At 57.2% G+C, this 20,399-nt stretch overlaps 7 protein-coding genes across 7 annotated transcripts; all 7 read left to right on the forward strand.

Annotated features, from left to right (window-relative positions):
• Positions 1-1,040: 1,040 nt before the first annotated feature.
• On the forward strand, positions 1,041-3,352 carry LYS21 (homocitrate synthase lys21; the record flags this gene model as incomplete). Its single annotated transcript, XM_071061734.1, has 14 exons — positions 1,041-1,088; positions 1,176-1,266; positions 1,323-1,374; positions 1,451-1,458; positions 1,521-1,621; positions 1,681-1,696; positions 1,753-1,935; positions 2,223-2,356; positions 2,411-2,438; positions 2,492-2,546; positions 2,599-2,651; positions 2,711-2,817; positions 2,870-3,132; positions 3,190-3,352. The coding sequence occupies 14 exons, from the start codon at positions 1,041-1,043 to the stop codon at positions 3,350-3,352; spliced, it is 1,302 nt and encodes a 433-aa protein (XP_070917835.1).
• Positions 3,353-4,855: 1,503 nt separating this feature from the next.
• Positions 4,856-6,793, forward strand: MFIFM68171_06315 (uncharacterized protein; the record flags this gene model as incomplete). The annotated part of the gene is made up of 4 exons (XM_071061735.1): positions 4,856-5,749; positions 5,816-5,897; positions 5,952-6,563; positions 6,747-6,793. 4 exons carry the CDS (start codon positions 4,856-4,858, stop codon positions 6,791-6,793), a joined length of 1,635 nt encoding a protein of 544 aa, XP_070917836.1.
• Positions 6,794-7,601: 808 nt separating this feature from the next.
• On the forward strand, positions 7,602-8,831 carry MFIFM68171_06316 (uncharacterized protein; the record flags this gene model as incomplete). Its single annotated transcript, XM_071061736.1, has 5 exons — positions 7,602-7,652; positions 7,731-8,055; positions 8,194-8,295; positions 8,360-8,587; positions 8,644-8,831. 5 exons carry the CDS (start codon positions 7,602-7,604, stop codon positions 8,829-8,831), a joined length of 894 nt encoding a protein of 297 aa, XP_070917837.1.
• A 268-nt stretch (positions 8,832-9,099) lies between these two features.
• On the forward strand, positions 9,100-9,924 carry MFIFM68171_06317 (uncharacterized protein; the record flags this gene model as incomplete). The annotated part of the gene is made up of 1 exon (XM_071061737.1): positions 9,100-9,924. The coding sequence occupies one exon, from the start codon at positions 9,100-9,102 to the stop codon at positions 9,922-9,924; it is 825 nt and encodes a 274-aa protein (XP_070917838.1).
• Positions 9,925-10,407: 483 nt separating this feature from the next.
• On the forward strand, positions 10,408-11,782 carry MFIFM68171_06318 (uncharacterized protein; the record flags this gene model as incomplete). The annotated part of the gene is made up of 2 exons (XM_071061738.1): positions 10,408-11,353; positions 11,448-11,782. The coding sequence occupies 2 exons, from the start codon at positions 10,408-10,410 to the stop codon at positions 11,780-11,782; spliced, it is 1,281 nt and encodes a 426-aa protein (XP_070917839.1).
• Positions 11,783-12,254: 472 nt separating this feature from the next.
• MFIFM68171_06319 (uncharacterized protein) lies at positions 12,255-15,135 on the forward strand (the record flags this gene model as incomplete). The annotated part of the gene is made up of 5 exons (XM_071061739.1): positions 12,255-12,536; positions 12,618-12,634; positions 12,780-13,947; positions 14,007-14,276; positions 14,338-15,135. The coding sequence occupies 5 exons, from the start codon at positions 12,255-12,257 to the stop codon at positions 15,133-15,135; spliced, it is 2,535 nt and encodes an 844-aa protein (XP_070917840.1).
• A 457-nt stretch (positions 15,136-15,592) lies between these two features.
• Positions 15,593-16,999, forward strand: MFIFM68171_06320 (uncharacterized protein; the record flags this gene model as incomplete). The annotated part of the gene is made up of 1 exon (XM_071061740.1): positions 15,593-16,999. One exon carries the CDS (start codon positions 15,593-15,595, stop codon positions 16,997-16,999), a length of 1,407 nt encoding a protein of 468 aa, XP_070917841.1.
• Positions 17,000-20,399: the final 3,400 nt, after the last annotated feature.

Consider the following 20,399-nt stretch of genomic DNA (forward strand, 5'->3'; position numbering starts at 1 on the left):
TCAAATCAGACCACGCGCGACATGCGTTGTTGCCCCCGCTAGCCTCGGTCCAGACAACTGCAGTCCATGGCCTGACGAGGTGCAGTACCAGCGGGCCTATGGAAAAGAAAGGGGCGTGGCATCAAGGTGTAACGTCAGTGGGCTACGGCGAATGTCCAGCTCTCATGGCGCTCGAGTGAAGCTTAATTGCCAACACGGAGACTGCAGGGTGGATGCGTCCCAACCAGCGCGCCCGCAATGACAAATGACGGGATGAACAAGTCGGGTCCATCTGGGCTCCAGATTTCGAGCGAAACGAGAATAACACAACCCACGGCACCCAACTTACATGGACTGTGTGGGGCTCCGCCCGCAACCAGTGCGGGGGTCCAGCCGAGGAAGGGGGATGCTAGCATGTCAGTCGTGGAAGATTGATTAGGTCATGGCAATTGGTTTCGCCCGCGTCATCCTTCTTGATTCCAAAGTGTCCAGCCCAGGAACGGTATCTCAAGAGACAGCAAGCCAGAAATTCAACGTCGTTTACAGTGAGAGTAGTGCGACCTTTCGTTACAAACAATCCCGCTCCTCCACTGCTGTACCTGAGGAACCCTCAAAGACGCAAGCTCCGATGACGAATCAGCACCAAGCGTTTGCCATGTTTGCTTCGAATGCAGAATGCATTGCCCACATGCTGCTGGGCCAAGAACAGTTGAGTGGACCCTTCGAGTTGGCCCGATCTCAGCCCGGCGGCGGATAAAAGGTTGGACGGCGCCTGTGACGTGACGCCAACGGCCTTCTGTGACTGTCTAGCCAATCACATCTATCTTTCTCAGGCCGTCTTGGGTTTGTTGCAGGCCTCGTTTTGTGCCACTGCGGGGTCACTTACAGTGCCGGAGAAAAACTCTGATTGACTCACTCAGAAACCGAGGGGCAGAGGGACTGACTATTTCAGCGACATCGGCTGCCAGTCTTCTAAAAACATTTCCCTGCATCTTCTTTAAAAACAGTTCGCTCGAAGGCATTGCTATCGCAGCAGGGATACAGACAGACCAACCGACACAATGTGCGGCACAAATAGCACCAACGGCGCCAACGGCGCAAGCAATGGCGTATGTCGTTCAGCTTCCAGCGCTCGATTAGGATCCCTTATCGACAACCGCCCGACCGCCATGATACTGATATCCGTGGTTCCCTAGGGCGCTCGTTTCCGGTCCAACCCTTACCAGCCCGTCGGCGACTTCCTGTCCAACGTCAGCAATTTCAAGATTATCGAGTCGACTCTGCGTGGTCTGTACCCCAGAGACAAGCCCACCTTGGCTGTCTGCCACTAACTCCCCGGTTAGAGGGCGAGCAATTCGCCAACGCCTACTTCGACACCGAGACCAAGATTAAGATGTTAGTATCCCAAGCCAGCAAACCGCAAATACGCATGAATAAACCGAACTGACCCCGTTTTCTTCTTTTTAACCAGTGCCAAGGGTACGGCATCCTGATGCCCCGCTTGACCGTTGCGAGCCACTGACCCCGAAGCCCCTGAACAGCCCTCGATGCGTTTGGCGTTGACTACATCGAATTGACCTCGCCCGCTGCCTCGGAGCAGTCGCGCAAGGACTGCGAGGCCATCTGCAAGCTTGGCCTGAAGGTACGCCCCCTGCCCACTCGTTAAATCACATGGAATTGCCGGCTAATCGCCCACTCCAGGCCAAGATCCTCACACGTGAGTCACCGATCTCGGCGCACTATCTTTATGCCCACAAACTGACGCCCCACAAGACGTCCGCTGCGACATGCGCGATGCCAAGCTCGCTGTCGAGACTGGCGTCGATGGCCTGGACGTCGTGATTGGTACCTCCAGCTTCCTCCGCGAACACAGCCATGGCAAGGATATGGCCTACATCGAGAAGACCGCCATCGAGGTCATCGAGTACATCAAGTCCAAGGGTCTCGAAGTGCGATGTGAGTCGGCTTTTCTTCTTACCTCTTCGCAACTGCCGGGCCCCACTGCGTCGTCTGTCTGGCCAACAGCGCCGGACTTCGGGGACGATGGGACGAACCCTGGAAGTCCAGATTGCAACAACAAGTGCCGTTTGGCAAGGGGAGAAACACTGCCAATGACACCCGTTGCATTGCACAGCCATCGCGGCGCTTCACGGGTGTGCCAGCTGCTCCCTTTTGCTCGCTTTCCAATCTACCGCCAACTGGAGCCACAATTCGTTCTACGGTTCAGTGCTGACAATCGGCAGTCTCCAGCGAGGATTCTTTCCGCTCCGACCTGGTCGATCTCCTGTCCTTGTACAGGGCCGTTGACAAGGTTGGCGTCAACCGTGTTGGTATCGCCGATACCGTCGGCTGCGCGTCCCCGAGACAGGTCTACGACGTATGTGCTTGTCGGATACGATTGTTCAGTACTATTCACTAATGCTGCTGATAGCTTGTCCGGACGCTAAGAGGCGTCGTTTGTACGTCCTTCGGACCCTACCGTTGGATGAAGCACTATGCTGACTTAGTTTAGCATGCGATATCGAGACGCATTTCCACGACGATACCGGCTGCAGTATCGCCAACGCGTATGTAGTCCAGCCAGCCAAGATTCCTTACCGAGATGCTAATTTGTGCCAGCTTCTGCGCTCTTGAGGCCGGTGCTACCCATATCGACACCAGTGTGCTTGGCAGTGAGTGACCCCCTAGCTCATTCTTTCGGTATGGTAGGTAGCTCACCGTATTCGCGCAGTTGGCGAGCGTAATGGCATCACTCCTCTTGGCGGTCTCTTGGCCCGCATGGTGGTGACGAGCCCCGAGTACGTCAAGAGCAAGTATAAGCTTCACATGCTCAAGGAGGTAAGCGGTGCAAACCCACTTGCCGCATCGGTTCATGGCTGACTTGTCGTAGATCGAGGACATGGTTGCCGAGGCTGTTGAAGTGAACACGCCTTTCAACAACCCAATTACCGGCTTCTGCGCCTTCACCCACAAGGCTGGCATCCACGCCAAGGCAATCCTCAACAACCCCAGCACATACGAGATTCTGAACCCGGCAGACTTTGGTCTGACCCGCTATGTCCACTTCGCGTCGCGCCTGACGGGCTGGAACGCGGTCAAGACCAGAGTCGGACAACTCGGCTTGTCCATGACCGACGATCAGGTCAAGGAAGTGTACGTATGCCCAAGCTATCGATGGAGCTGGCTTAGAGCTGACCTACTTGTCTGCAGCACTGCCAAGATCAAGGCTCTAGCTGATGTGCGGCCGATTGCTATTGACGACGCCGATTCGATTATCCGGAGCTTCCACCTGGGCCTGAGTGAGCAGCCCGGCAAGGCCCCGCCCGTTGAGATACAAAATGGCGAGCCGGTGGAAGTCACGAACGTGGCATAGAACCGCACAAAGCAGGTTGCGTTGTACGAGGGGTTTCCGTTACTTGGCCACATCATTTTCGGAGTTGAATGCGTATCAGGGAAAAGCGCAATGCTTGGTTCACGAATCTTTTTCGCATAGTATACCATTTCCGGAACGCAAAAGTTCTGCATGGTATTAGGGAGATCAAGAAAAAAGAGGCAAAACGGTTGGCTTGAGTTGTCGAGCACTTATTACTTCCCTCGAGTGTCCCTATGGATGTGTGTATGCTCGTGTCCGTCGACTCTCGCGCCGTCGGCAGCCAATGACAGGCGGCATTACCTGTAATCGGCGGAAGGATCCGAACCGGTTGGATCTTACCATTCTGGTGGGACATACCCTTGGCCACTTTGGGTAAGATTAACCTGCGAGCTTCGCAGAACAGGGGCTTCAATAACAACGGAAACCGGAACAATGCATAGTTAGCCATGGTCACAGTCGATGCCAACGCGTATGGAAATCTCGAGGCAATAGATCGCCGCGAAGTCTACGTGTTGCGGCAGTTTGTGTCTAATCGACGTCATCGTGCATAAGTACTGCAGCTGGAAGAACCCTTCGGACAGCTGCAAGAGCCGTATCCTGGATCTCAATTCCGATGGATAAGGCTGTGATGTCTCGTATCCATCCATCTGGGCCGTAGCAGATCGCGCACATGCGCTACCGGTCAAGTTACTGCTGTGTGAGCAAGGCAGTGGGGTTTTGGGGCTGCCTAATAATTAAGGTAGGACAACAGGATCCCAGGCATAGCAGCGAGCAAAACGCCTAAGAGGGCTGCGGCCTAAGCGCAAGATGGGTGTTGCCAGGTTGTCCTGGGTGTTCTCATTCTTCATCGCCTTTGCATGTGGCCGCTCGAGCCCCTTAGCCGAGGAGAAAACGCCCCAAGCGGTAATGTCTGTTAAGTTTCCTATCTATATCTGGGGTAGTCTTTAACGTAGGCTAACGGAAGGGATCGCAAGCAAAACATCCACCCTGTTCCCTCCGCTGGCTACGTCCGAAAAGCTCGTTCAACCTCAGCAGCTCAATAACCCTAGAAAGCTTGTTTCAGCGCCGGGCGATCATTCAAAAACTCGAATCGCTGCACTTTCTCTCTTGTGGTATGTACCGAGCTGTTGGCCTGAGGACTGAGTGGGGTCTGCTGCTTGGAAAACGAGCCGTCAATCTGTGACACGGGCCACTGGAATCGCACCCTGGCCGTCTTGGCTGCCTCCCCTCCTGCGCCCCCCTGCTATTTCAGTCACATCAACCCCCGTCTTGTGTCGTCATCCGACCAACAACTTGGACTTCGAGGCCACCGGACTCTGTCCTCCCTTCCACACCCCTCTTCGCTTGCCCTCAAAAATCCATCTGATAAATCCCCCTCAGAGAAAAGCAGAGGAACACGGAAACCGTCGACAATTTTCGGAGCGAAGCATTCCAGGCTTGTGCACTCAGCCTGTGCTCCTCGTTTTCTCGACCCCGCTTCAGCTCGCCCGTCTGATCCTTACCATGGCACACCAATCATCCGCACCCGATCTTCCGCGACCCGAGCGCTGGGACAAGGCCCGTTACGAGTCTGAGCGAGATCGAGATCGCTACTCTGAGATCCGGGAGAGGTTTGAAGATGACAACGACCACGTGTATGTGCGCCGTGTCAACTCACGCCCACCCCCGCGCGATGACCGGTCCGTCGGCGACGAGCGACGTTTTCGTCCGCGCGACGACGAAAGCGATGTCGTGATTCGCGAGCACCGCCGCGTTGTCTACGATGACGAACCACCCCACATCATGCGGCGCCGGCATTCCCCTCCAGACTTGCGACGACGGCCCTCCCCACCGGCCGATATCGAACGCTCGAGAGTTGTTATCGAGAAGGAACGGTATCGCAGCCCGTCTCCATCGCCGGCGCGGCGACCAACTCGACTCCTGCGGCGGCAGTCGAGCCTCGACACATATGATCGGAAGCCCAGGGGCTATTTTGAGCGTGAAGAGTACGGTCCTCCGGCCAGACGCGACGACTACCGGGTACCTCCATATGTCGACATGCCCTTGCCGCGGTCAAAGGCCCTGCCTCCGCCCAGAGTGTACGCTGAGCGGGAGTACTACGATGAGATTCAAGTCTCGGACCCGCACCGGTACGGCGATGACGACTTCCATACCTACCCGGAGCGGGTACGCGAGAGGGAGATTTTCCGCACGCGCCGGACACGGAGTCGGGAGTCGAGAGCCACTAGCCATAGCCGCAGGGGGAGATCAAGGTCTTCAAGTAGGAGCAGTTCGTCGGGCAGCTCTGGCGGCACAACACTGAGGAGTGAATACCCAAAGAAGGGCAAAACTCGCATTCCTGCCCGCCTGGTCTCCAAGAGCGCCCTTATCGATCTTGGGTATCCGTTTATCGAAGAGGTAGGCCGGCACTTGCGTCACTCCACGAGCTGCACAGGCGGAAGCTAACAAAAATCTCTAACGTAGGGCAAAACGATCGTGGTTCAAAAGGCGCTCGGGCAGCATAATATTGACGAACTCCTCAGGCTCAGCGAGGGCTACAAAAAGAGTAAGCCATACTCTCAGCAATTGTGCACCGGAGAAGGCAACTGACAATTCTCAGGCGAATTGGAAATCCAAGCCGCCCGCTCAAGCGCAGGCGACATCATCGAAGAACGCCGAACAGAGATCTACCACGTTCCCGCGGCACACCCGCATCCCCAGACAACAATGACAGCGGGTCCCGTCATCGTAACAGCCAACCCGCCACCTCCGCCAGTCGAGGTTGTCAAGACCACCGTGATCCGCGATCTCTCCCCCGACCGACGCTCGTACACCACTGCCTCGTATGACACGACCACATCGTACGACACGAGCACCCTCACCACAACTACGAGCGCCACGCCGGTAATCGTCGAGGCCCGGCCCCGCGAGATCTCGGAGCGAGTTCCCGTCGGCCCGCTCGCGCTAGTCGATCACCACCACCACCTCCGCCACACGAGCCGCTCCCGCTCGCGGCACAGGCGGGGCTCGAGGGACTCGGACGACCTGAGGTCCGAGATCCGCCAGCTCGAGAAGCAGCTCGCGCGGAGGGAGAGGCGGTCGAGCCGGGGCGGCGGGGATCTGGTACGGGCCGAGAGGCTGTCGACCGGGGAGTTGGTGCTGTACGAGGAGGAGGTGGAGAGGTTGGAGGAGCCGGCCCGCGGAGGGGTCAGGATTGAGAGGGACAAGAGAGGTAGGATGTCTATTAGCGTGCCGAGGTACCGGTGATGCGTCGGTGCGTTTTCTTATTTATTTTTGGTTTCTTGGGCGGGGCTTGTTTGTTTTTCTTCTCTTCTGTTCTGGAAGGTGTGGGTTTGCGACATGAGAGATGCCTTGGTCTTGTGGGCTGATGATGCTAATGCGTCGGATTATGCAGGTCCCCCGCCAAGGCTGATGAAGGCCATGCTTGCGACGTTGACCTGATCAACGGGCTGCAGTCCGCTTTTAGTGTCGGCAGTTGTTGATCGGATTTGAAGACGTTGGCGGTTAGCGTGGAGATGGAGAGTCTTTACGGGCATACGATAACATATGATGAGCATGAGACCGATTGGGCGGAGGGGTTTCCTTGCATCTAGTTGCTTACCGGAGCTGTGGAGAAGAGCTGGACACGGCATTTGAGGGTAATGAGTTATGATGACGACGACTTGTTTCGTTTGTTTGTTAGAGATACACGATTCGGACGCGAGAGTTTCGTTGGTTTAGCGCTAAGACAAGGTCGATTTGAACTGTCCGCGAATCATTCCTCTTTACATGCATCTGAGATCGAGGTCGTTTGGCTTCGTCCTTACTCCGTTGACACGTCCTGCGAGACTCGTTTGCGGTCACTCGAAACGTGATGGGAGGCTCCTCGCCTGGCTCTGGGACCCTTGGGCCGTGAATGTTTGCCGGGATCCCAAGCGGTGCAAGGTTGGATTTCTAAGCCAGGCAACAACCATTGCGGATTTCTAAGACGGATAACCAGGGGCAGCCAGGAGTCGATACGGACTTAACCCTAACCCCGGTATCTGCGGATTTAACAGTGCAAGAGGCCAATTAGGAATGGCATGGAAGGGTCGTCTCGTCTACCTTCATGAACTCGCCGAGACATTCATGGAGTGCTTATTGATTACATCAGCGTACAGAGAGCAGCATTAATAGAGGTGGCGTCCCATCGTCACGGCTCACTGTCGAGTATCAGATCAACACCCCGCTCAATCTCAAAACTCACCACTGCTTGAGACATTCTCCCACCATGTCAACCATCGCCAAAACAATCGTCGCCACCGGAGCTTCATCCGGCATTGTAGACACCACCCCCCACCCCCTTCCCCATCCCACGGGGCCATAACCTGAATCAATCACTAACACCACCCCGCAACAGGGCTTCGAGCTGGTCAAGCAGCTCCTCGGCCAGGCCTCGCAGCCGTACCGGTTCATCGTCGGCGCGCGCGACGTGGGCCGCACCCAGGCGGCGTACGACGCCCTCCAGTTCGACGCCGCCCGCCACAGCCTGACCGTCCTGCCCCTCGAGCTGTCCGACCTGCGCTCCGCCAGGGACTTTGCGCAGCAGGCGCTCCAGCGCCTCGGCCGGGACGCCGACTCCGAGCTCGACTACCTGCTCTTGAACGCCGCCATCACCAACGGCGCCGAGTTGCCCGGCCCCCGCGGGAGCAAGTGGTGCGAGAGCTACGTGGTGAATCATCTATGTGAGTGGTGCTGCTAGACCGGGGTTTTTTTTTTTTTTTTTTTCGTCGGATTTGGTGGTTTGTGATGGCTGGATCATGGAAAAGGGGCCGGTTGGTGAAGGGGCAAAGCGAGAACGGTGGCTGACTTGGGCTTTGTAGCGCAACATTACCTCGTGCATCTGCTCCGTGAGAAGCTGGTTGCGTCCAGGTCGCGGATCGTGTTCGTGTCCTCTGGGGCGATCCGGCGGGTTGAGGATACGAGTACGTGGTTTTTACCTTGTGATGGTTTACCCTGAGGGGTGGGGTTGGGGCTGACGATTGCCAGGCGTCCTGGATAACGACCTCAAGGGGGGCTCCGGCGTCACCGGTCAGACTACTTACAGCCAGACAAAATTCATTCAGCTCCTCGGAGCGCACTGGTGGCGCCGCCAGTTGATGGGCCAGTGTACCGTGGTGGCCGTCTCGCCGGGCCTCATCCCTGATACGGGAATCAGCAGGGGCTCGGGAATGAAGCTGAGCATGTCTATGCCGGATGCTAAGACTGTTCCTGAAGGTATGGCATGGGTTTGCATCCCGCCCCCGCGTGACTAGAAAACTGATGTTCTGCAGGAGCGGCGAGTGTTCTCCGCGCGTTTACACGCGACGACTTCCCCGAGGATCCGGAGCAGATTTTCCTGACGAGTTGGGGCGAGTGGTGGAGCAAGGATGTCTATGGCCTAACATTGGATAAGGCGCTTCAGGATAAGTGGTGCCCGAGCAAGGAGGAGATTGAGAGGGACGAGGGGTTGTCTGTGTAGTATAGTGTGCTGGGAAGCAAGTGTGTGAGCGTGCAGGGAATGAGACAGTGGCCTGTGCAGTATGCAGTGGGCCTCATCCGGGCCGCTGCGCGAGATCTACAGCGCCAAGACCGGGCTGGCCAGGGGAACCTCAACTATAAATTTCAGGTTCCCTTACCTTCCAACCCCCCATTCTGTCTTCATGTCCTTGGCCTTCCCGAGTCTGCGGACTTCATGCGTTTGATAGCTTCGAGGTTGCCTCGGTGTTGGTTGCCTTCCAGCGCACATCATGGAACGGTCAATCTACGCTCTCGCGCCGTATCAGGATAACACGCCCTCCCCCCGGTTAACGCGCAGCTCTCTTGTGCAGTTGGCCACCATCTTCGTCCCCCAGGACCGTAACCTAACCCCGGAGGCCCACTTCCCGCTCCAGATTGTCTTCAGTCCAAACCGCCTGCCATACCCTCGTTTCACCAATCGCTTTGACAGCCGCGAGATGCTGCTGGTGATCGACGGCTCTTGCGTAAACAACGGCCGCCACGCGAACAAGCTCGAGCCCCCCGTGGGCGGCTGCTCCTTTATGTTCAAAGCCGCGCCCAGTATGGCGCTAGCCAGTCCCACTACACCTGTGACCTTCCCATTCCTCAACCCGGCGGGCCAGGAAGTCTCGGGCAGCGTCGCCTTTCGTCTGGAGCGGGAAGGCCCCAATGGCGAGCGGGCCGAACACACCTCGAACCGGGCCAAGCTACGGGCCGTCATTGCGGCCCTGCAGTTCCACACCTGGGCTGGCGAGGGCTGGCGACGGGTCGTCATTCTGACAGACCTGGAATATATTGTCCATGGCGCCACGGCGTGGTTGCCACGATGGGTGAAGCGGCGGTGGCGGAAGCCCGGAGGTCAAGGGGAGTACTTGAACCGGGATCTATGGGAGGAAATGCATTACTGGATTGTCGAGCTGCGGGCCCAGGGGTGCGAAGTGTCGTTTTGGCTGGTGACTAACGGGCGTGGGTCTCAGATTATCACCCAGGCCAAGGCTGCCGCGCAAACAGCGGCGCGAGCGCATCCTGAAGCGCAGGTTGACAAATTTACAAGGACGTGCGGAGTTATGTTTTAAACGGACTCGAAGCTTGGACATTGTGCTTTGAGCTTCCTAACCTACGCGAGGCTGGGTGACTTTACCTTGTTATGGGGGCCTATCCGAAGACTGGTCCGTCCACATTCACACACATATTTACCCCATAGCCCATTGTATACAGCCTAATGGTTTTCATAAATATAGTAGTTAATACTTCATTCTACCCAACACTACAATTCAGATGCCATAAGCATGTAAGCATGAGGGCTAGGGAGCTAGTATCCAAAAAACAGTCGAGGCAGAGCCGCGACTTACACGGGCCCGACGCCCCGAAGAAGTGGGGCTGTGTACGGCTCTGGAAAGCCAGCACAAGCGCGGAACCGGTGGGGCACGGGACAATGTGGGGCAACGGTTTGCATCGGTCGATTGCCCCTCCCCGGACCAACCCGAAATTCAAATGGGTTTGACAAACCATGGCAGCATAGGACAGGACAACATCCAACCGTCCCGGTAGACTTCAAGATGACGAGCTCATGGGTGCCAGATATTGACCCATCCAGCGACTTCTCGCTGGCCAACATCCCGTTTGGCATCGTGACCACGCCGGACGACTCGGCACCCCATGTGGCCGTGGCCATCGGCTCTTACGTCCTAGACCTCAAGGTCATTGCCGCCCATTCGGACCTGGCAAGACTCTTTCCCAACATCAATGGCCTCGAAGAGACCTTCTCCCAGCCGACATTGAACGCCTTTGCCCAGCTCGGGCGGGCTGTCCACCGCCAAGTGCGGGGAGGAATCCAGGACCTCCTCTCCACCGACACCCGATACCCCGAGGTCCTGCGAGACAACGATGAGCTGAGAAAGAGGGCCTTACTACCCCAACGAACCGTCAAGATGCACCTCCCTATGGAAATTGGCGACTACACCGACTTTTATGCGGGCTACCACCACGCCTTCGCCATCGGCGCCATGTTCCGCGGACCCGACAACGCCCTCCAGCCAAACTACCTGCACCTGCCCGTCGGCTACCACGGCCGAGCGTCGAGCGTCGTCGTCTCGGGCACGCCGGTCCGCCGGCCGACCGGCCAGATGTTGCTGGAGGGCAAGCAGGCCCCCGTCACGGGGCCCTCGCGCAAACTGGACTTCGAACTCGAGCTGGGGTGTTTCATGGCGCGGGGCAACGACATGGGGCGGCCCATTGGCGCGGCGGAGGCAGAGGAGCACATCTTTGGCTACGTGCTCCTGAACGACTGGAGCGCCAGGGATATCCAGGCGTGGGAGTATGTCCCGCTGGGCCCGTTCAACGGCAAGAACTTTGCGACGACCATCAGCGCGTGGGTGGTGCTTGCCGACGCGCTGGAGCCGTTCAGGGCTAGAGGGATTGAGAACAAGACGGAGCTGCAGGGGTATTTGAAGGAGGCGAGGGACGAGAACGTGTTCGATATCCGGCTCGAGGTGGATTTAACGAGTGAGTCCGGCCCGCCCGGTCTTGCGTTGCTTATCCGTGCGCTCTTGGTAGGATGAAGGGCTAACGCTGTGTTTAACTTTTCCTCCCGGTTCAGCGGCCGAGGGCGACACTACCACCATTAGCTGCACCAACTCCAAAAACCTGATTTGGTCGTTCCCCCAGATGATTGCCCACCACACGCTCGGCGGTTGCCCGATGCGAACGGGCGACTTACTCGGCTCCGGGACCATCAGCGGGCCCGGCGGCCTTGACAAGCCCGGCAGCTTGATGGAGATGACAAAGAATGGCAAGCTGGAGGTTTTGTTAGCCGGAATGGATGCCCGGACGTTTCTCAAAGACGGCGATACCGTGACGCTGCGCGGGTCTTGTGGCGCTGACGGGGCTAGAGTTGGGTTTGGTGAGTGCAAGGGGAAGGTGTATTGTATGTAGGATAGAGCAGTCTGAGGTGATGCTGGCGATTCGATATCAGAGCGAAAAGGCACCCTACCTGATCCAATGCAGCTGCTTGCATGTCATTTTCCGCATTTTTAAAACAGAAACATGCGCAAAATGTGCAATTGATCAAAGAACATGCCTTTCGCCAAGTCGTTCCCCACAGGGCAGAAGAAGACACGGACATCCCCGCTTCGATGGCGCTCTCCGCAATGCCCGGGCACAGACTGGGCCAAGCCACCTCGAACCGCCATCCAATCCCTCGAGAGCAAGCAAGGTGGAGAGGCAGGTGAGCATCACGTGGCTCTCCACCGAGGGCTGTTGCAAGTGGAACAAGTGGAACAGTGTCTGGCACTGACAAGCGTCGCTGCTCTTTCAGCTGGCACGCTGTCAGAAAAAATTCCGCTGGGCTGGCGACCGGGAGAGAGCATCGCAGGGTCGAGGCTGTGTCCCAACGCCCTCCGTGCTCATGGACCAGCTCGAAACACAGGTCAGCGATTTACGCTCCTTCTTGGGCCAGGCTCCGCCTGCGCCAGAGGTCGTGTCGCCGCACGACATCGCCTATTCTCCCGCTGGTCCACTTCGCGCTAGCAGTCACCACTCGTCGCTTTCCGCCCCCGGAGACAATTCCGCACCGCAGCCCCCGTCTCCCGTCGACTCCCGCGTCAGCACCACTGGGGCGGCGAAGAGGAGGGCGGACGACGGGGATGGCGAGGCGGTTGCCAAGCAGCAGCGGAGCAAGCGAAATAGAGTAGGCCCCCGGTTGTCTGGTTATGCTTTGGTTGGCTCCCGTGCCGCTTCCGCCGGATTGCTAACGTTGGTCGCTCGGTAGTATATATCGATTGCTTGGTACGCCCTATCCCGGCCCCGACACATGTAGATAGGTGCAAAGCGGAATGGAACGTGCTGCTGTTGCCCCTTGCCGCATCGCATTTTTTCCCGCAGCAACCTCACATACCTTACCTGCACCCGGCAGCCCCTCTCCCCTCTGAAGGTCACTCATTTCTAACCGCCCTCGTCGAACCTCCCACAGTAACGAGTGCAAGCGTCGCAAGATCAAATGCAACGGCCAGACACCATGTCAGCGATGCGGTCACCTCAATCTGCAATGTCTCTACGCGCCCAATTGCTGCTCCAGCTTCAAGGACTCGGACGAGTTCCGCCAAATGGCGGACCAGGTTAAGCAGCTGCAGGAACAGGTCGACACGCTCTTCAACAGCATGAATGCCCTGCGCCAGGAGACGCTCCGGCCCTCCCTGATACGTGACCGCTCTCTCGCGCCGGCCTCGGCCACCGCCACGCCCTCGCCGTCGAGCTCCTCGTCCTTCGCTGTTCCGTCCAAGCCCCCGCTCCCTTTCAGAGTGCCCCAGTCCTTCCACGGACCCACCAGCACGGGCTTCACAGTCGACGTCGCCAAGAACACCCTTCGCAGGATGGGCTATTCAGGGGTGCCCGATATCCACGAGGAAGGCGGCCCGCAGCCGGACACAACATCGCTCGCGTCCCCCGCGATAACGCCCGCAATCCCGCCATCTACCCTGCCAAGTCCTCAGGATCCGATCTGGGAATTTGACGAAAGCGAAATGCTGCGCTTGTGCAAGATCTATGAGGAGGAAGTCGGCACCATGTATCCCGTCATCGAGATCAGCCCCATCATCGAGCATGCTAGGACCACGGCCGCGTGGATGGACGCTAAACGGAAGGGTTTGGTACCGCCTCATGTGCGTGAACTGAACCTGTTGGACACCGATACGTTGCTGCTTAAGGTTGTCCTGTGTTGTGCTCTAGCCGTACAGGAGCACGCCAACAGCGCCAAGGCCGTCAGGCTCTACGACAGCATCCAGCCGATCGTCGACAAGATGCTGATGACTGAGCCTGCCGATGTGAGCAGGATACCGTTTCTCGCCCTGTGCGCGGGATACCGGTATCTCTCCAACGACGAGATCTTGTCGTGGCGTGTCATAGGCCAAGTCGCCAGAATGTGTCTGGAGCTGGGCCTGCACCGAAGGGAAGGTCTGGAGCAGATCGCCGATCCTCTTGTGCGCAGGAATGCGCTGCATACGTTTTGGTCGGCATACGTGCTGGACCGTCGATGGAGCTTCAGCACGGGCTTGCCGTTCGTATGTCACGACGACAAGATCGACCCCAAGCTGCCATACCCGGTAAGACGGAAGCGATCACCCCGAGGCACTATATGCCCACCCCGCTAACCCTTCTCTAGGAGGATTATCCGTTCATGGTGGCAATGATTGGGTATTCTAAGCTCGGGGCCAAGATCTGGAAACTGATAGATTACTTTGAGCCTGCTGTAACCCGAGAACTGAAAGCTCGTGACTTTGAGGAGCTCGACCGCGAGATTATGGCCTGGTATATGAGCATACCAGAGGCGATCCGAACCGATCCGCTAGAGGGGGACGTCATGCCGGTGCCGGCAGGTCCTTCGTACGACCTCCAGCGGCTGCGGCTGTGGACCCGGCTGAGACTGAATCAGGTTCGTTCTCACCGCATCACCACACCTTAGTCTGCGTGACCGGCCTCCTTACTCCTTCTAGGTTCGCATATGGCTGTACACGCCCGTCTTGCACAGCGCCACTAGCATAGTGGAGAACGCGCAGCTCGCGCAAAAGGTGGTAGATCTGGCGAAGGGAACCATCCGATTGCTCACGCACCTGAACAACAAGACGGACCTGTACCAACGCAGCCAGGTGTTTTACCACCAGTTTTTGACATCATCGATTGCCGTGCTGTTTCTAGCATCGACCCATGCGCCTCTACAGTTCAGCGCCAAGTGCCGCGACGAGTTTTACATGGCGCTAGACCTCGTCAAGAACATGTCTTCCCGGTCCTGGGTCTCGCAGCGCCTGTGGCGCACGATCCGCTCCCTAAAGGCGTTTGCGCCCAAAGTAGGCCTAGAAGAAGACAGCTCGCAGCAGCGAATGCCTACGGGGAGCGGGACGGCCTTTCCGGCGACGCAGTCGCTTGACGGGAGAATGAGCGGTAGCCACAGCCCCGGGTCAGGCCCGGCAGGTCCTTCAGACTACAACGCTGCGAGTCGGTCGGGCAGCATAGGAATGCCTGCGACGGGCCTCTCGGCGCTCACCCCGGCTGCGCTTCAAATGCAGCAGCAAGCTGCCGATGACCAGAGCAACGGCTTGCGGTTGCACAGCGAAATGTCGCGCATCTGGGAATACATCGGCATGAACTGCGTCCAGGGGATGGGAAGCCCCGTGGGTACCCCAGCCGACATGTCCTCAGGACACGGCGGGCTTGGCGCTGCCGGGTTTGGCGGCGATGGGGTGCCCATGCAAAGCGGCGGCGGCGTTTATCAACACATGAAGGACATGTTATGAACGGCATCCAATCCGAGCTTGAATACTCTGGATCCGAGCTGCCTGTTCTTTGGCCCAGCACCTAGACCCGGCCTTGGGTTATCCTACCGCACAGTCATACCGAACCCCGTCGCTGCCTACAGCATCATGCCAAGCGATTAGTGGCCCTGTTCCCAGCCACTTCGTCCTCACTTCTCAGGTCCAATGGCACGTTCTGTACCTCCGTGAGTCAAGCGGTGCTCCGAGTCAAGAGTCAAACATAACCTGTGGTGAGGCGGGTAGTCGAGCATTAAATAGCACTAGCGGCCAGCACTCTCAATTGACCGGCCACACCCATCCTGAAAAGATGTGTAACCTGATGCCATCAGTTTGCCCAGAACCGCAACGGGCCAAATACACCCTTTTGTCACCAACAACCACAGCTTTGTGTTCCAAAGGCCGTCCCGTGCCGTCGGTATCGGCGACACCCTTATCAACAATGCCGTCATCACCATCCTCCTCCCTCTTCCCATCGCTCCCCCTCGAACTCCTCCTAGAGATAACGGCCCTCCTCGACTACGGCTCCATCCTCCGCCTCTCCCTCACCTGCCGCTCGTTCCAGCAGCGCCTCGACCCGGCCACCGTCTGCCCCGCCCGCTCTAGGATCGCCTTCTACCAGCACGCCGAGCGCCACTTTGCCCAGCACGCGGCGAGGCTCGTCTGCTACCGGTGCTTCCGCTTCCTGGACCCGGCGCAGTTCTCGGACCTGCAGCGCCGCGGCCGCCGCGGCAAGTTCAGCTCCCACCCGGGCGAGCAGGCCAAGCGCTTCTGCTGGGACTGCGGCGTGCGCCGCGGCCTGTACACGCACGGGGGCCGCGTGCGCAAGGGGGGCATGCGCTACGAGATTTGCGCGCGCTGCGACGAGGCGACGGTCGAGAGCCGCGCGTGCAGGTTCGCCCAGAGCAAGCCGGCTGCCGGTGAGGGCGCCGATGCCGGCGCTGAGGCGGCGCTGGTGGTCCTGCGGGACTGCTCGCGCCGCGACGACATGCGCCCGCGCAGGACGTCCGCCCTCGAGAGGCTGCCCGCCCACGTCCTGGAGAGGGTCATGCGCATGCTGGGCTACGAGGACCTGCGGGCGCTCAAGCGCGCGAGCAGGTACCTGAGAGAAGTTGTGGATCCGGTCAAGCACAGCGCCGATGTCCATGGCGCGTGGCGGTTCGTCAGGGAGAGGCTGAGGAAGGGCGCCGGCGAGCGGATCCGCGGAGACCCGCCCCTCGCGTGCTTTGGGTGTTTCCGGGTCAGGAGCAAGCGCCACTTCTCCCGGCAGCAGCACGATGTTTCTTCGCCGTCGGGGCGGAGGGAGGGTTGGAGGCGGCGGTGCTGGGAGTGCCTGAGGAGGTTCTACCACCCTGTTCTGGCGGACGTGGAGGCTAGGGAGAGGTTTAACCGGCAGGTGTTGTGTGCGAGGTGTAAGTGTCTGCGGTATGTGGACGAGGATTGTGTTGGGTGCGTGGGCGTAAACGACTTTTGGGACGGAGCAGAGAGCCTTGCGGATTGGTTCGAGGCCGCTGCCGTCAGCGCGAACAGCGAGGCACTACCCGCCCAGGACGACGACGTCTGGGACGAAGGGATCGGGCTATGGCTGGACAATGTTGGCTTTGGGGAGGGGGACTCTTCTCGCCGCGAAGACAACGCCAGCAAGCCTGAGCCTGCGTCGACCGGCGGCGGCGGCTCAGAGGGAGGCGGTTCCAGCGCGAGTTCGGCCCCGTCCTCACGGCAACATCTAGGGCACTTTTCGATAAACGATGTTTCGCATATCTCGGTAAAAAGGGACAATGGGGAAGGCCCGTCTAGTGTGCCGCTATGGCAAGAGGGTCATACGGAAAACCGCAGTGCCGTCGCTTGAAACATGATAGCTATACATAGTGTAATCAATATGTTGTTATTCTTATTATCCCCGCCCTATCCTTATAGGGTGTACCTGTTGTTCTACCTCTATATACATCGGAAAACCGTACTGTATAAACCGGGTAACAGACCTATATCAGCAAATACTCAGAAAAGAACGTAGAAAAAAAGCCAGTTACTTGCAAAGAAAGTAGGGTATGGTATAAGCCTTGAAAACTCCTGACCTTCGGCTACGGCTTCAGCTCGGCCGCTTCCTCTTCTCGACTTCCTCAGCCTTTAATTAACTCAAGCCCCCTGACTAGGTTATATTCAATCAAGCGGCCCGAATCTATCAGCCGACCTGAACTCCCCCTTAATAGCCATTGGTTCCAGGACTCTTGACCCTGTAATCTAAAACTCAGGTCCAGGTGGGTACAGATTTCGGTTCTTGGTTTGACTCTAGGCTTCGGTTGTATGGGCACCAGACAACAAGGTGCTCTACTGTTTTCCGGTTTTCCCAACAAATATAGTAGGGAATAAATATAGTAGGGAGTAGGGAAGTCTGGAACCTGGGGTCTAGATAGGAAGTCCCGAAGGTCCACGGTCCCTGTACGGGTTTGAACTGGTCGGGAGCTTTGGGCTTGTTCGATCCTGGTGCTTCTGTAGCGTCTTTCGCTAGGGGTAAGCCTGGGGGTCTTCATCGACTGGCCTGGTAGGTTGGCGTCCGGCTTGCTTTTTCCAACGGCTCTCCCACGCCCAGCTTAACACCTCATCTACTGTACGCCCTTCCTATGGCTCTTCATGACCCTGATCTTACCCCGGCTCTAGCCCTGTGTAAACACTATTCGGTAAACTGAATAATTAGTATAGACAAAAAAGATTTTTTTTTTTTTTTTTTTCCGATGCAGTACTCTGCGTTGTCGTGGCACTATGACCCTCCCGTTCGTCTGACTACCTACGGAGGGCTCGGATCAGGCTCTGTTCCAATCGGCGGCCACGATCCGCACGGTCGTCGTCTCCTAATAGGGTCTGAAACGAATAAACGTTTTGAGACAGATTTTCTGCGCAGAGCCGTGCAGTCGATATATCGTCATTGGGGTGTATAAATCAAACGCTGATGAACAATAGCTACTTGACCGCCTGCGGACTGTGGCCACATAAGCAATAAAGACTTGACCATCTAGTTGATATTGTTTTTCTCGCATTCAATGGCAGATAATTGTCTCGTTCCTGAGTGTTGGCCACGACACCGAGTCTAAGGTAATTTACTCACAGCAGCTACGCTTCCCGAATACCGCACCACCGCACAATACGCCATGAACGTGATGCTTACGTTGCTCAAAACAACAGCAGCATCGCGTTTCAGGCTCACCGATATCCAAACAATCCTTACTACCAGGAATTGCACATTCTGTGGCGAGTTCAGCGGTCTTGTCTTACTTCCTCCTCTCTAGGGATGCCGCTTCTCCTGTCTTGAAAAAGCTCCCGGGTTTGAAGTCTATGCTGTCCCTAAGCGGGGAAGGACGAGGGTCAAGAACAGGAAAAAGAAAAAGAAGCTTGCTGATGCCCTGCGGAGGGTCCCTGTGCCCTTACGAGAAAAACCCCAGCGACCAATAGCACGGGGATTTTGCTCGACCTCTTTATGGTTACAACAACATTGCTACATGTCGACTTGCCCGCGACAGAACCTAGCATCCAGCACGGCGTGCGTTGCAAAGGGTGTCAAATTTCGTTCGAGAATGACTCGTGGATGAGAGGAATTTTGACGTTTTGTGGTTCGAACCCCGAGCTCCGAGACCGCGTCTACTCTCTTGAGTGGTACGTGGAGCATGTTTGGTGGTGCTGAGAGGCCCAGGTTTTGTAAGAGGCTAGCCGCGGAGGAACGATACCTGCCAGGGCCCCGTCGAGTGCTATCAACCCCGGGGGGGGGGGGGGGGATGCGCCTTGAGAGAGGACGATTGAGTGATACCAGCGAGGATTCTGAGCCGCCGGAGTGAAGAGGACCCGAGACGACAGAATCGTAATGGTTCATTATCTCCAAGTCACTCATGCTAAAGGGGAGGGGGAGAGGGGGACTTGTCACTGCCGCAATATTGCCCTGAACTAATTAGAAAGCACGCTCCGGCAAACTGCGAGGCGTCGGTCCTAACCAGGCGCCCGCACGGCGATGCAAAGCAGTTAGTACTTATTAGGAAATATTTCCTTCTTCGCTCGTTGCGTCTACATCCGCCGTAATTTCAAAGTTCTCTTCGTACAGGTGAATCATCATTCCCACGGGACAGTTTGAGGTGAAATCAAGAGCATTGGGGTTCCAGGGAGAAGTGTGCCTTGTAGGTGGACCGTCGACCAGGAGTCTTGCCGTTCTATCCGGGCCCCGGCTCCCAGCGTCGCTCAATAGCCGTCTCGCTGCCAATCGATACATTTCCCACCCACAATGCAATTGGCTGATCATCCTTCAACCAGATAGCGGCTGCAAACACCCACCAATAGGTGAACTGTAGCGCCGTAGATACCCTTGAGTTGATTTTGTTTCCGCAGAATCCTCTACACAGCAACCCGGGCTTACGATCTCATCGGTCCAACCAAGGCAAGTTACCTTACTCGTGGATAGCCCGGCGGGTAACTTTAACCTTACCCGCACATGTGCTTGCATGTGAACGGAAGCACAGGAATAATCAGACCAAATGTGTGCCGCACGTAAGTGGCTTATTCTGTCTAACGGCCCATGGGGTAAATGTCCGGGCCACGAAAGGAGATGCGTCGAGGGCTGCCCAACGGCGTGGTTCCGGTGACCAATCCTGGACCGTTGTGCTGGCCTTGCGCCTCACGCCGCAAAGCGCTTGGTTGCAGCGCCCCCCTGCCGGGACCTCGGTCCCTGGAATTTCTCGATTCTCCACTATATTTAGCCTTTGACCCTGCGCTAATCCTCGGCCTGGTAAAAGGATCTCAACTGGCGTAGTTCCGTGGCCACTGCTTCGAGGACGGATCCCGGCAGGAGAGAACCCACTATGTAAGATATGCTCAGACGGAGACCTAGCTGTTGCCGATATATTGACAGATGATGTTTGATGCTGTGTGGTTTTTGCCGTCACCGCGCAGAGAGACGGGAACAGACTCGCATGGGCGCAAGTTTGGACTAATTAATGACCTTTAGCTTTAGTGCCCGCTGCTAGCGACCATGACAAGCAGGATCCATCTTTCCCATCAGCTCCGCTAATCTCGCGTCCGCGGACCCCGAATCTAGTGCACGCCAAGAGAGGGAATCACACCGTCTTACTTTTTTGCAGCATCCTTTAGTGGGTAATGTGAGTGAATCTGTTTACACTACACTACTGAAGGTAGTATATAAGAAAGCCGGCCCCATCTCGATCGATCGGCTCCACCCTGGCTAAGTCGCCAACCTCGACCAAGGAGCGTTA

The sequence above is a fragment of the Madurella fahalii genome (assembly GCF_045866475.1).
Source record: "Madurella fahalii IFM 68171 DNA, scaffold_3, whole genome shotgun sequence".
Lineage (NCBI taxonomy): Eukaryota > Fungi > Ascomycota > Sordariomycetes > Sordariales > Madurella > Madurella fahalii.